This window comes from Ochotona curzoniae, unplaced genomic scaffold, assembly GCF_017591425.1.
Source record: "Ochotona curzoniae isolate NIBS_2020 unplaced genomic scaffold, NIBS_Ocur_1.0 contig_1274, whole genome shotgun sequence".
NCBI classification, from domain to species: domain Eukaryota; kingdom Metazoa; phylum Chordata; class Mammalia; order Lagomorpha; family Ochotonidae; genus Ochotona; species Ochotona curzoniae.
This window is the reverse complement of record NW_024465023.1, coordinates 542,484-557,355: the sequence shown is the minus strand read 5'-3', so window position 1 is coordinate 557,355 and position 14,872 is coordinate 542,484. Positions and strand designations below refer to the sequence as shown.

Below are 14,872 nucleotides of genomic sequence, written 5' to 3'. Positions count from 1 at the left end.
CTTAGAAACTAGGAAACAGACTTCAAGGGTAAGGTTCTGGTCCCAGACATTGCAGTGAGTTATTTATTCACTGGTATTCAAACCTGTACTGTCTACCTATAATTGTTTGTATTCAGTTTGGTTTCTGTTTTATAGTTCTTTAAGTAGTTTATTTACCAAGGTGCAAGAAAGTCTATCTATCTATCTATCTATCTATCTATCTATCTATCTATCTAGAAAGAGACATCTTCTATCTGTTACTCCACTGCCCAAATGCTTGCAACAGCCAGAGCTGAAACCAGGAGCTAGGAGCTTTCTCCAGGTCTCCCATGTAGGTGGTAGGGAACCACATCCTGTAGCCATCACCTGTTGTCTTGCAGGGTGTGCATTAGCAGGAAGCTGGGAGCAGGACTCAAATGCAGAATGCAAGTGTTCCGACTGGTCTCTTAGCTGCTATACCAAACACTTAGCATCAGATGCCCATATAAGATTTATTTATTTTTACTGCAAAGTCAAATATACAGAGAGGAAGAGAGTCAGAGAGGAAGATCTTCTGTCTGTTGATTCATACCCCAAGCGGCTGCAACAGCCAGAGATGCACCAATCCGAAACCAGGAGCCTCTTCATAGTCTCCCACGTGGATGCAGGATCCCAAGGCTTTGGGCCGTCCTCCACTGCTTTCCCAAGCCACAAGCAGGGAGCTGGATGGGAAGTGGGGCTGCTGGGATTAGAACCAGCGCCCATATGGGATCCTGGCAGAGGCAAGGCGAGGACTTGAGCCAGAAAGTCCATTTAAATGTGCTATTGCTCTGTGTTCCATCTACTCCTCAGGAGTGGTTTGCTGGGTTCAATTAAACATGGCAGGAGAGCACACTGAGGAGCAGTAATCCTGGAGAAGTACAGGACCAGATTGAGAAAAGTGTGCTTGTCAGGGTGAGGAGTTCACCTTGTCCTGGGAGAACAGGAAGCCTAAAGTGAGGCTTCTAGAGATATCCACTTCACGTGTATGGCAAACGGATTGGAGGGAGCCAGCCGACGCCATTTCTTTCACCTGTATAATTTTATCAGAAAAGAATAAAATGAAATAACTGTGGCTGTATTGTCCATTAATTGTATCCTTTGTGTGCTTCTAAATTTAAAAATTAAAAAGTATTGAAAATGAGTGAAAGATCCTCTTTAAGTCTTGGAGGAGAAGGGACTAGTGAGCACTTCGGTCAACTGGTGAGGAAACCTCCAGGAAATCCACACTGTGGGTCTGTTTGTGAAATAATTGGTCTGTACATTTTGTGGAAGAAAAACACTGAGGAACTGTTTGAGATGAAGGAAGATTAGATATGACAGCTGACAGACAGTATTATGGGATCTTGGGCTAGAATTGTTTTTCTTTTTCTGTAAATGGTATTACCCAGACAGTTGACAAAATGCAGATATCTTACATAGAGTAAAGTATAGCAGCACTGCTAAATTCATAATTTTTGTAAGTACATTATGGCTTTCTAAGAAAATATTTGCTTTTAGGAACCCCACACTAATAATTATTTAATGATTAAGACTGTTATGAGTTCAAGTTACTCTCAAAAGTTTCACAAAAGAACGTCATTTTATGGCATGAAGATAAAGCACATGTGATAACTTGCTAGTTTTTGAGGAATCTTTGGGAAAGTGTATAGTCCTTATTGATAGTAGTTTTGCAACTTCTCTGTATGTCCGAAATTATTTCAAAATTAAAACTATAAAATAGTTTGATGGAGTGGAGGGAAAAGAAGGGAAAATCAGCAAGCTGCCAAGGACCAACCCGACCTGCCAGAAGTTGGGTGCAGGCACTTCTGAGGAAGGGGATGCTATTAGGAATCAAGCGGCTCCAAGACACCATAACCAGGATGACTCAGGGTTAGGGACAACTGCATTTGCATTCCCTCTTCCGTCCTATTGTCCTCTCTGCTCTCTACAGTGCTTTCCTTTCTTAGGGATGTGATGTGTCTCGAGGCCCTGTTTTTCTACTTTCCCCCCATATATATGTGCAAGAAGTAGTTGGAAGTTCATTAGAATAATGAAGCCTAGGAGTGAGGAAGAAGAAAATGAGCGTGATTAAAGCATGGGAAAGCTTAGGAAAGTTGTCCCTAGGGACATTTGTAAGAATTAGAAACCTCTGGAAATTCAAGCAAATGCCACAGAAAGTGATTTATGTAGTTAGTAGAAACATTGTACATGTCTTGTGTTTGGCTAGAGGAGATCTGACTTCACTGTGTTGCTGACTTAACTGTCCTCAAGGGGCCAAAAGGAAAAATTGTGGTCTCCATCCCAACTCATGTTGTCATTGCCCAAGGGAAGGGGAGGACTTCCCAGCTGCAAAGAGACAGTAGCTTGGAGACCATACTTGTGGAAGAAAAGTAAACAGGGTGTGTGATCTGTGAGAGCAATAAACATTTGGGAATGGCACAATTCCCGAGGGCATAACAATAGGAAGAGAGATGGAAGAAGAAAAAAGATGTGAGACCCTAAAACTTTTACAGCCGAGCTCTTTGCTGATGTAATCCTGATCTTAGGAGAGAAGGAACTCTGATAAAATGTGGTTGTTGTTGAGCACATACTAAACACACAATTTGGCATTGTTTTCCTTTGTGGTAGCCTTGAAAAGCAATGCTTAGTGAAAATTATGCAAGGGCTAATAGAAATAAGTGCATATGGACATCGTACTGAAAGGACTCCTGACCCTACCCTGTTACCTCTGACATGCTGTTTCAGACAGCCACGTGGACTGTATTATTACTGGCAGAGATGGACTGTCCTAATAGATGAATTTTGCAAGAAGCACAGATAAGTAGATGCACTTAATAAATTCACTTGGCCATTCCTTCAAGCAAATGTTTGGTCCTCTGGATCATGTTAAAAAGAAAAAAATGGAAAGAAAGCAAACCTAGGCAATTATGTGTGGACTCTGCTGATGGTAGTGGGGGCACGAAGCAAAAATGGTGCAGGAGAAAGGTGATTAGAACAATCAAAATGATTCCAAATTTAAAAAAAAATTGAGCAATTTGGAGCTTTGAGATTTTGTAAAAAGCCAAAATAATTTTAATAGCTTTATTCCACAAGAGGGAATTGATTATATAAATTATGGCATGCCCTTACAATAGAATACTGCTCTTTCCCAAGGCTGGGTTACTTCTCTATATTTTCAGTTAGAAAAGTGTCCAAAGCAGAACATTGAGTTTGTTCTAGTTTCAAAGCAAATAATGTATAGTGAGTGCATAGGAGGAAAAGACTGTGAAAGCACAAATACCACATTACACGCAGTGTTTATGTCAGGGTAGGTACGAATGCCACAGATATTGTTTCCGTGCTCCACACATTCACATCCTTAAACTATTTTAAGATCTACATGTCCTTTGAATCATCATAAAAAATAATGATCATTTGCACCTTAAAAAGGTATTTCAACAATTTTCAATGGAAGAACATTAAAAAGCAGAGGAGAAAGAAGTATATTGTGGAGCGTGGTTGTAAATCAGGCCAAATATGAATAGAAAAACTCAGCAGCTCCTGGAAGAGCTGTGCTCCCTCGGAGTTAGTCCATCCACACCTGATAGCAGAAAGCAGCTTGTGTTTGAATATGAGAGACAGAGAAAATGAATGAGTGTGTGTGTGTGATATCTGAAACAGCGCACTTAATTGTAAAGTACATATATTATTTTATTTGAAAGGCAGAGCAACAGGCAATAGAGAGAGAGAGAAAGAGAGTTTTATCTGCTGGTTCACTTATCTGATAACAGCTAAGGCTGACCCAGGCCAAAGCCAGGAACCTAGGACTCCATTTGTGCTGGTGGCAAGGGCCCAAGCACTTGGGCCATCTTCCACTGCCTTCCCAGGTACATTCACAGGAAGCTAGATAGGCAGTAATGTAGCCCGAACTAGAAGTGGTTCTCCAATATGGGTAGTTGGCATTGAAAGCTGAAGCTTAATATGCTATGCCACAGTGCTGACCACTATAATTCACTGATTTTAAATATTACAATATATATTTAAAATAAATTATGCTTTTATTTTCCATTTTCTTTTTAATGTATGTGTGATAGACAGATCTCTTTGTTCTTTTTGGTGTTATTGGCACTGACATTTTACTATTGCTGATCCCTTTCCAGGGTGGACAAGCTTCATCTACACCATATCTGGAGATGTGTATATTGGTGAGTATGGGTATGCTAATTTGGGTTCAATAGCAATTCTGTTTCTACTGCTGAGTGTGGAGAAAAGATGAATTAAAATCATTTTTTGTAACTGAGCAGCTGGAGCCCCCTTCCCTCCCATAGCAGCCTTCTCTCCACCCCAGCACAGGTATCGCCAGGGCAGGGTGCCTCTCAGCTTTCAGAATCTTCAGTAAAGGAGGAGAGTAGGAAACCAGAATTTGTTGGATGGTTGGCAACTGGCTTCCTGATAAAAGGATGGTAATACACTGGAAACCAGAGGGAGCAGCAGGGTCTTTATCCTCTAGGAAGTGGGAGGAAGTGAAATTGCAGTCCCAGATGCCCCCGAGACGTCACAAACTGGCCTTTCTCCTCTTCTGAAGTGGAAGCTTGTCCAAAAGCAATGCTTGAGACCCACCCAGCTTTTGATTTTATGAATGAGGAATGGGAACTCTAAAGAAAGCGATTTAACCTTTCGCTGTTTGTGCATTGGCAGACCTGGGAGGAGAGCCAAGGGCTCCTCAGGCCAACTCTCCACACCTTGCCTTATACATTTGGTTCGTGATGCCACACAGCCTATGCCAGCACACATGTCTTCCAAATCTCTTTGTCTTAGGCAATTCAGTAGCAGAAGAGCCCAGGAATGGAGGGGTAACAGAGAGGGACTTGCAGGCAGGCTGGCTCCTGTCTGTCACTTCCCACCCTTCCCTTCCTCTGAAAAGCTGCGATAGGATCCTGAAAAAGGCTCTGTGGGATTGGCAGCAAATGGCTCTAGTGGATGCTGTGGTGCCCCACCCACAGCTCTTTCCCAAGCGCCCACCCAACCAGCTGCCAGCATCTATGTTATTTTGCCTGCAGGCTTTCCCTTTAAGCTAGGAAGGCTGCCCTGCTTCTGGAAGACTGGGTGAAAATGTGGGAAAATACACTTGTCTGCCTGCTCTGTGACAGTACAGGCGGAATGACTGAGGCTTGTGTGAGAAACCTTTACCTGTGAGTTTCCCTGCGAGATTTTGCATGACCCACCCTGAAAAGGAGTCTATGTCTGCTTGATGACACAACCTTTCACTGGCTGCCTTTCCCTTCCTGTCTAACTCTGCCACCTTCTACATGTGGTTTCCTGGAATCACCTTACACCAGAATACACACCTTCACTAGTGTTTCTAGAAAATCCCAAAGGAACAGAAACAACCTCCCACTTTCCACTTCTCATTGCTGTAAGTAGTGGCTGATGAATGAAGAGGGGGCATCCCAAGCCATAGGCTAAGAATTCCCATTTCTGAGACCCTCTAGATTTTCCTTTTGTTCACTGTCTCTCCTGCAGGGATCCCACCAATGAACCAACTGGTGCCCTAAAATGCCAGGCTGCTTGAACAGCACACTGCTAGGTGCAGACGGCTGACTTGTTGGTAACACCTGCTTAGGACTAGAAGGCCACTCGCACAGATATTTATAGCATCCTTATAATCTCCAAAAAGGGCATGCAATTGCCTGAGACTGTTCTTCTAGAATAAATAACAGAGTTTTGAGCTTATTCCTAATATGATATGAACAGCCTTAGTTCCATTTTCACTGAGTAGCATTTCATTTACATGTCAAAAACAAAGTCCATTTATTTTTAGCATTTGAGAAACTGTGAAAAAAAAAAAAAGATCTGGGATAGCACCCTGTGTCTGTGCGCAGCCATTGACTCCCAACAAGCATATGGAAGAGATGAAGCATGCTTTCTGTTTATGATATTCAGAAAATTCTGAGAAACATGCAGTCCTTTATATAGAGAAAACATTTTTTGTAGAAGTAGCACTGCTGATTGATGATTTCAAGAGCACCAAAGATAATCTGAACAAATACAAAATAATAAAATACATGACTTCTTTGGTGGTGAGATGCTAAAAATGTTGGCATGGAATGAGAAAATAAAGCTTGGGGAAATAAACCATGTAAAGGGCCCAATCACAGTTAACTCATGTTTTCATCTCTGTGGGCCATACAGTCTGTTACAACCACTCCACCCCACTCGTGTAGCACACAAACAGCCCAAAAACTAACAGGCTGGTTGCTCCAAAATGACTTTATTCAGAGCCACTGAACCATGAGGGTCATTCATGGTTCAATGTCAAGAAATGCTGTTCTTTTCAAGCACTTAAAAAGGTAAAAGGCTCTCTAAACCTATGGCTCCACAACAGCACATGGTTGATTTAACAGTTTAAAAAATGCTGTGTAGGGCCCGGCGCGGTGGCGCAAGTGGTTAAAGGTCCTCGCCCTGCACGCCCGGGATCCCATATGGGCGCCGGTTCTAATCCCGGCGGCCCCGCTTCCCTTCCAGCTCCCTGCCTGTGGCCCGGGAAAGCAGTCGAGGATGGCCCAAAGCTTTGGGACCCTGCACCCGCGTGGGAGACCCGGAAGAGGCTCCTGGCTTCGGATCGGCATAGTATCGGCCCGTTGCGCTCACTTGGGGAGTGAATCATCGGACGGAAGATCTTCCTCTCTGTCTCTCCTCTCTGTATATCTGCCTTTCCAATGAAAAAATAATAAAAATAAAATCTTTAAAAAAAAAATGCTGTGTAGCTCACGAGTGACAGAACAATTGGCAAGTGATCTTCACAGCCTGCTTTAATGGCTAGTGCTAAACTTGCTTCCCAACAGACCTTCAGTGTGAGAAACTAGCAAGCAGAATGCTGCGCATTTGTCCAGCTGGTACTAACCCACATCTTCACTTGTTTTTCTGCAGACCAGGCAGGCTTTTGCTGAGTCACCTCTCTTACTGGTCTGGCTCCTCCTCATGACTGTGGGCCACAGTGCAAAACATCTGGAAAGAGACAGGGTTCAGTGTGTAGGTTCAGGATTGGAGATACATCTGTCCAGAAAACACTGGGGAGAATCCAGCTCACAAACCCCTCCTGGGACTTTAACCAATGACTGGCCAGATGACATCATTTCACTTTTATCCCTTTGCCTTCTTCTACCCTAGCCCCTAATAAGGGTATGAATGATAAGAATATTGCATCATTTGCTGCTTAAACATTAGCAAATGATGGACATCAAAGTAGTTGTCAAAGTTAGACATCTTAAGGTACAAGCTACATATCGTGAAGTCATGTAGTTGTCCTCTGACAAAGGTGTTAACAGAGCAAAAATAAAATGAATAGAATTAGCACTTTCTTATTAAAAGAAAATATTTGTTTGAAGTTCATGTGAAAGTATTCGTTTTATGCTTTCCATGAATCTCCTTAATTTGGGGTACTTTTGACTTTTTTCCCCCAAATAGAGAGCCTTTCCCCCAAATAGAGAGCTTACTATTGAATAGCAGCTTTCAAAACTGTATGGGGTTGCTAGGTCCAGATGTTGTCAGATTTCTGGATCCAGGTTCTTGTCTCAGATGCAAGAAAGAATTCACTGATGAGACAAAGGTTGAGGTCAGCAGAAGAATAAGATTTATTTGCACGCAAAGTAAAAGTGCTTAAAAGGAAGTATAGGTTGCTCAGAGGTGAGCTGAGCTCAATGAAGTTTGGGGTCATGCTTTTATATATTCTAGAGGTACAGAGGGTCATGTCTGGCATATGTTTTAAATAAATATTCATAGGGGAGACAGACTTTAGAGTGAAGTTTGAGTACTGACCAATTTCCTCACAGTCTTTTGGAACTCTCAGAAGTGTCATAATATAATGAGGAGTCAGCTTTAGCAATTTGATTGTGATGATAGTATGATTGGCTCAAGGACGTATGGGGCCACAGTTTGCAGCCCTGTTGGCTGTTTTGGCTTGGCACCGGGTCTAAGTGGCAGTTGCATAGCTGCAGTTTCCACTGTGTGTAACGAAGGCGGGAGATTGGGCAGAGCAGGCAGCGCTGCTAACCTCAGCTCCTACTTGCTACTGCCTTCTTGCCTGCTTCCTTTGACAGCAGTGTTTTGCTTTTTGTTTTTTTTCCTGCGTGGAAATATCCTTTGACCACCTTCATCTGCAATCTGTGCAGCATATATGAAAAGAAAAATAACATGAACATGAACTTTACATGGACAGAAAAGCAGTAGTTTCCACAGACATTAATACTGAATCTCTTCTCAGCAGCTGCGATGGAGATTGCATTGCACATTGATACATAGATCTAAAAGGTAGAAGAGTTTATGTACTGTATCCGTGAAACTTGGAATGTCTGTTAGTTTGAAGGTCTGTTCCCTAGGAGGATCTATGTTGGTTTACCATTGGTGCTTAGAAATAAATTTTTGGCAAAATAAAAGCATTCGTCTGTAATTATTCAAATGACAGCCAACTGGTTTGGTAAGGTAGTTAAATGTTTCAAGCTTATTTTTCAAAGTAGCTGCTCATACTTAGTTTGGGCTCAACCTTTCACTTCTGGCAGTGATTGCTCTTAAGAAATTTGACATGATTCTACAGCTCCTTATATCCTGATTGGGATATATCAGCATGTGAAATGAATGACACACCTACCTACTGTCATTTCAGGGCACATTGAACCATATTAGGAGTGAAAAGGGACATAACTAAATTCTGGAAACTCTATGCCTATTTTCCCCAAATACCATGAATATTCCTCCCCTTTATTAGAAAGCACCTGCCCCTTTGTTGAACAATCCATTTGATGTTAAACACTGTTCTGCGAAAGGACCAATCCCTTCAAGTGAGCCCACACTCTGTGGACTGTGTCCTTTTGCTTGCTCCTTGCTGCGTGCTTTTGCATGACTCCACAGTGTTGCCTGATGTTCACTGGATCTTGCAACAAGGGTGGGGAAACTTGTTTGTATACCAGAAGCCCTCTTCATTGGACTCGGCCTGCTCCCCTGGCTGGGTTGAGCAGTGCCCTTCATTCTTTAAGGAATACCTTGAGGGAGGAAGTGGCAGGACATCCAGGATGATCAGCTCCTCCTGGTCAACCTGCCCATTGCTGCTCATGCCAGCTGAGTTGTGGAGATGGTGTTTTTTTTTTTTTCCTATACCACTGATTTTAGTTATGCATTTTAACTAAAAATATGTTAAATTAATGGAATAAGCCTTGGAAGAGCATCAAATCAGAGGGCTTCAACTTTACATGTAAAATAGATGTTGTTGAAGTCTGTGCAGGAAGTGCTAGAATTGTGGGCCAGAGAGGAAGTGGGAGAGCAGTTCTTAGAAAAATAGAAAGAAAAGATGGTGTATGCACACCCACTGCACAGCCATGAATCACACACTGAAGATATGGTGCTAACTTCGAGTGAATTTTAAAAAGAGTTTGCCCTTTTATAGCTATATAGGCAAAAAAAGCATTGCAGTTAAATTGTCTTCAGTGAAATTTCCTTAACAGCACTATTAGATCTAACATTCTTGGCAAAGACTTTCCATGGAAACTACTTATTATCTGATTTCTTTTTATAACTGGAGATAGAAACAATAAGTTGCATTTTCTTCGAGACTTTTTTAAATTTAGGAGATAACCAGATGAATGATCCATCATAACAGTGACTTGGAAATGAAGGCAGAATCAGTCTTTGCTTTCTGTGACCTCCCCTTTTAAACATTTCATAAAATAGTGTGAAAGCTGAAGGTGCATTTAAACCTAGGAACCTGCAAGAAAAAAACGGGCAGAAATTGCGTTCTCTGTGAAGTTAGAATTAGAACCCTTTGCAAAAATGGAGCTTTTTGTTTCTCACTTGAAGTTTCTTCACAGACCAACAAGCACCACAGTCAAGCAACTGTCCTCTTAGGGGCTGCAGAGAAATGCTGGGTCAGCATTATTTGAAAGCACTCTCTCTTGTCCCTGCAGTGACACCTGCTAAAGCAGTTTACAAGCTGTGGTGCTCTGTGTATCATGAAGCATCCTACGGGGCAATGTGTGTTATACATGAGTAAGTTGAGGAAGGCGCAGTTCGTTGCTCCTTGGGGATTTTTGCAAAGCTCACTTAATAAAGTGCTGCTCCTTGTTGCAGTCAAACCTGCTACCTATCTCTAAATGAGATTCTTCCTTACATTCCAGAAGTATCTTTTAGTGCCATATTCTTGTGTGTCAGCGGAGTTCTAGCATACACATCCATGTCCTTTGTTGACCTAGATCTTTAGACTGAGACAGGCTCTTCAGTATTGACCAGGGCTGACTTGGTAGCTTATGGTGCTGCTGTGCACCTGTTCCCTGACCACCCCAGTGGGAGCATTTACACCACAGAAATTGGCACACATGCAAACCATGGTTGTTCTCCCCCTCAGTGTGGAAAGCCACTTGTTAAACATTGGTCAGCATCCCTTCGTCTATGTTATGCTATCAGCTTTTCTGATATCTGCCAAGAAGCAGCCCTCCTCTCCCCACTGCTGCAGAACAATGTTTTTTAGAAGTTTCTAAAATGTTCAAAGAACATATTGATGAATATGTGCTTCTCTGATGGCATTTGAAATAATATCATGTAGCAGCTATTGTCTAAGTTCTTACTAAAAATAATCATAAACTATATTTGCAGCTATGTATAACAGTGTACTATGATGTGAAAATATCTGTTTGGAATATAGGTGAAGTCATGAATGCAGCTGATTCTACTCTGGTTTGTTGGTTACTTATTCCTGATCATAGGGAAAGCTACATTTCAATTAGGTATTAGTGAAAAGAATCTCTTTTCCATCTAAGTCTACCTATATTCTACCTGGATTCTATGCACAGACCCTTGGGAGCATAGTAACTCCATGTTAAGAACTCCATTAGACTCTTGCTTCTTATCTGCAAGTTTCAAAATGAGCCATGCTGTCTCACATAGGCTTTCTCCAAAGTGAAGATGAAAGGGACTTCTCAAGAAAATATAGCTATTATAGTGTTTCTGAACTTGAAACAAATATTATGGTGTTGTGTGGTTAACCAAACATGATATAGCCATATAACCACATGATAAATAAATTATAGTGAGTGTTAAAGTTGCTGTGTCATTGTTCTTGCAGGGCCTGATGATGCACAACAAAAAATTGAACCTCATCACACAGCAGTGCTGGGGGAAGGTGACAGTGTCCAGGTGGAGAATAAGGTCAGTGTTAAAAACCTTTACTTCTTTTAAAACTTTCATTTTTAAAATATTTATTTTTTTGTTTTTATTGGAAAGGCAGATCAGATTTATGGAGAGAAGGCAAGATAGAAAGATCTTCCATCCACTGGTGCATTTCCCAAGTGGCTACAACAGCCAGAGCTGAGCCAATCTGAAGCCAGGAGCCAGGAGCTTCTTCTGGGTCTCCTACATAGGTGCAGGGACCCAAGGCTTTGGGTCGTCCTCTACTGCTTTCCCAGGTCACAGGCAGGGAACTGGATGGGAAGTAGAACAGCTGGGACATAAACCAGTACCCATATGGGATCCTGGCACTTGTAAGGTGAGAATTTAACTATTGAGCCATCACACTTGATCCAAAAAATTTTATTTTTCTAAAAATATCTTATTAACATGTATGAAATACAGTGCAGTGTTTCAACATATATAGAGAGCATAAATTCATCACACAGGCAAATTTCTTTGTGTTTCGATTCTAGCAGATCATCCCTTCTAGTTCTTTTTGCAATGAATAATCCGTCATTGTGATCTATAGTCACCCTAATGTACTATGGAGCACTGAAACTTGTTACTTATGACCATGTTTTGGGATGCATTTTCCAATTTCTCTCTACCTTTCCCCCTGCTCCTTTCCCAGCCTCTAATAATCATTATTCTACATTCAGAATCAGTGATTCTACTTATGATCCAGCTTCCTGCTGATCCATCTGGGAAGGCAGCATATGTTGGCCCAACTCGGGTCCCTGCCAGCCATGTGGCAAACCTGGATGCAATTCTGAGCTCCTGGCATCAGCTTGGACAAGTCCTGGTCACAGTGGCCATTTGAGGAATGAACCAGTGAATGGAAGATCTCCCTGTCTCTTTGTCACTCTTTCTTTCAAGTAAATATATCTTTTTTTAAAAATTCAGTATATAATAAACCTTTAATTTTGTTAACTTGTGCTGTCTACATCTCCCCAGGAAAATGCCTAAATCTCCTTTATAGCTGGAAATCTAAATAATGCTCTAGTATTAACAATTGCGTGCAATTAAGGCATGTTAAACCTCAGTTTTTTCCTGACAGTTTTTTTTTGTCAAGTAACATATCACTATGATAGTTATTATTGAAGCAAAATCACACTTTTACAATTGTTCTCAGAGTTCTGTCTTGAGCTTTATATTTATAATTGAACTGATTGGTACTCATAATTTAGATGTTATCAATGTGCTACATGAATTACAGAACTTTCATCTGTGCTTTGATCACTGTTGTTATCAGGGGACCTCAAGATGTAGCTTGACAATACTACTTACAGAATAACAAGAGCAATTTTGAAAGTAAGTTTTTAAGTAGATTCAGAACAGCCAAACTAACCAGCAACCCAAGAATGTGTACCAAAGTAAGAGATATGGTCTGGACTCTCAAAGATAATGAATTTTAGTTATGGTGATTACATGAATTTAGAGCCATATAGGGGCCTGTGTTTGATCATGGCTTCTGTTCTCTTGGTTTTTCCATGACTTTCATCCTGTGACACTATAGACAAGCACTTCCCCAGGAAACAGCAACAAAGACATTTTGCCACAACCACACTGTACTATAACAGAAAGATTATCTGATCTCATAAAAAAATGTTATTGGAGAAAGATACAAAGCATACCTTGTTGAGGTTAGAGAAGGGGCTACTCACAGGCTATGTTTCTAGAAAAGTCAGTAAAATATCTGGAACATTCTCCAGGTCTCTGGAATGATAGAAAACCAAGCTATCACATATCAATGATAGAAAACCAATTATCAAAAGCTCCCAGCATTTGATAATTTCTCATTTCAGACAAAATGCATGTGTCCTTCTATTCTAATGCCCAGATAATAATTTTATTTGATAGTACTAAAAGAAGCAGAGCTTTTCTTTCAAAAAATGTGAAAATTAGATGGCATGCTTGTCACTTATAGATGGTGGATTTTCGGAATGGATAAGCATGCATTCTGAGGAATCAGTGCACACATAAAGTCGCCTTTCTGCTCTGCTTCTCTAATTCCTAGCCCTACACCTCACCTTTACAACTCCAGCATTCAGGCGTGTCGTTCTGCCTGCTGATGAAAGAACACCTCAAAAGCATATTGAAACCCTTGCTCTTTTATATCAACTTAAAATGATCCAGTGCCAATGATCAGAACTAGTTTTTGAGATGCTTTTCTGTCAAATGTCTCTTGTTACACAATCTTGGCAAAAACCTTAAACCTTCTGTGGTAACTGAGTTTGTTTTTGCCAAATTTTTATTCCTTCAAGCATCACTTTAAAAAATCATTTCAATTAGCAACTTTTCCTTTCCTTTGGACTTAGATTATCTTGTGTGCATTTTAACTTGTTTATAACCTTGGGTCATCAACATGTATGTTAATTGTCATCCTGAGCTCTAAAGAATGGTGATGTTGTCAGCACTTGCTTGTTCCTACTCTAAGTGGTTCTATACTCCTAGACTAAATTTTAAACTCCTGTGCCTTCTTTTAAATATATATTTTTAAGTTTCCATCACTGTTATTGTCATTTTTGTATTATTATGCAGTAGTGTTCTCCTACCTTCTAGCTATGAACTTCATGAATTTCATAACCACAAAACCTAATTATTAACAATTGTGTATAAAGCAAAAATAGAGATGCAGTAAGGCTCTGTGCTGAAAGTGAAGCAGTTGGGCAAGTGGCTAGCCTGCTTAGGAAGCTGGGGAAGATAACCAGACTCTGCCTTGGAGTGTCTGCAGGTGGGATGGCTGCCTCTGCTTCCCGACTCTGGCCACCTGCTAAGATGAGGCCAGGGAGGCAACACCTCATGGCTCCAAGGTGCACAGCTTCTGGCGAGGACCTGACCCAGGCCTCACTACTGCTAATATTTTGAAATATTTCTCCCCTAACTGCTCAATATGTGATTTTGCAATTTCACTAAAAATGAAAATCACACTGTTTATTTATTTGAAAGGCAGAGAGAGAGAGAGAGAGAGAGAGAGAGGCAAAGAGAGGTCTTCCATCTATTGATTCAGTCTTCAAATGGCTTCAGCAGCCACATCTGGACCAGCCGGAAACCAAAAGCCAGTAACTCCCATGTAAATGGGAGGGGCCCAACACTCAGACTGTCTTCCACTGCTTTCCCAGGCACATTATCAAGGTGTTGTTGAATTGGAAACAGAGCAGCTTGACTGGAACTCTGACACTGTGATATGGGATGCTGTCATTGTGACAGTTTAACCTGATGCACTGCAACCCCTATGCCATGTCATAATGATTTAGCCAATCCCTCATTACTGAAGAACTGTTTTATATTTTTGCTGTGACAAAATAGTGCAGCTGTAAAGAGACTATGTAAAACTTGGTGTTCCTTTACACTGTATTCCTAGGACTGGCGTTACTGCATCGGAGGACATCAGCTCCATTGAGGAGTTTGAGATATATTGCCAAGCTGCTCTGAAAAATACCTGCACCAGTATACAGTCCCCCAACTGATATATGAAAGTGTTTCCTTCCCTAGCTCTGGATATTCTAATGAAATGTTTTCCAATTTCAGGGCTGGTTGGGGACGGAGAATTTTGCCTTAATTCTTAACCAAAACTTCTGGAAAAGTTAATGTGATAGAACCCTTTTGGTAAGAGATAAACCTGAGCAGATGTCCCATGAACACTCTCCGGTGTTTGCTGCTGTTGCTGTTTAACATTATTTATTCATTTGAAAGGCAG

General features: G+C 41.2%; 1 protein-coding gene across 2 annotated transcripts in view; it reads left to right on the top strand.

The window, feature by feature from the left end:
* Positions 1-14,872, top strand: part of PIR (pirin) — a 72,701-nt gene that overhangs the window by 54,583 nt on the left and 3,246 nt on the right. For both annotated transcript variants that reach the window (XM_040997452.1, XM_040997445.1), the window contains exons 7-8: positions 4,119-4,163; positions 11,069-11,151. In XM_040997452.1, the coding sequence (XP_040853386.1) occupies positions 4,119-4,163; positions 11,069-11,151 (128 nt within the window). The remainder of the gene's footprint in view (positions 1-4,118; positions 4,164-11,068; positions 11,152-14,872) is intronic.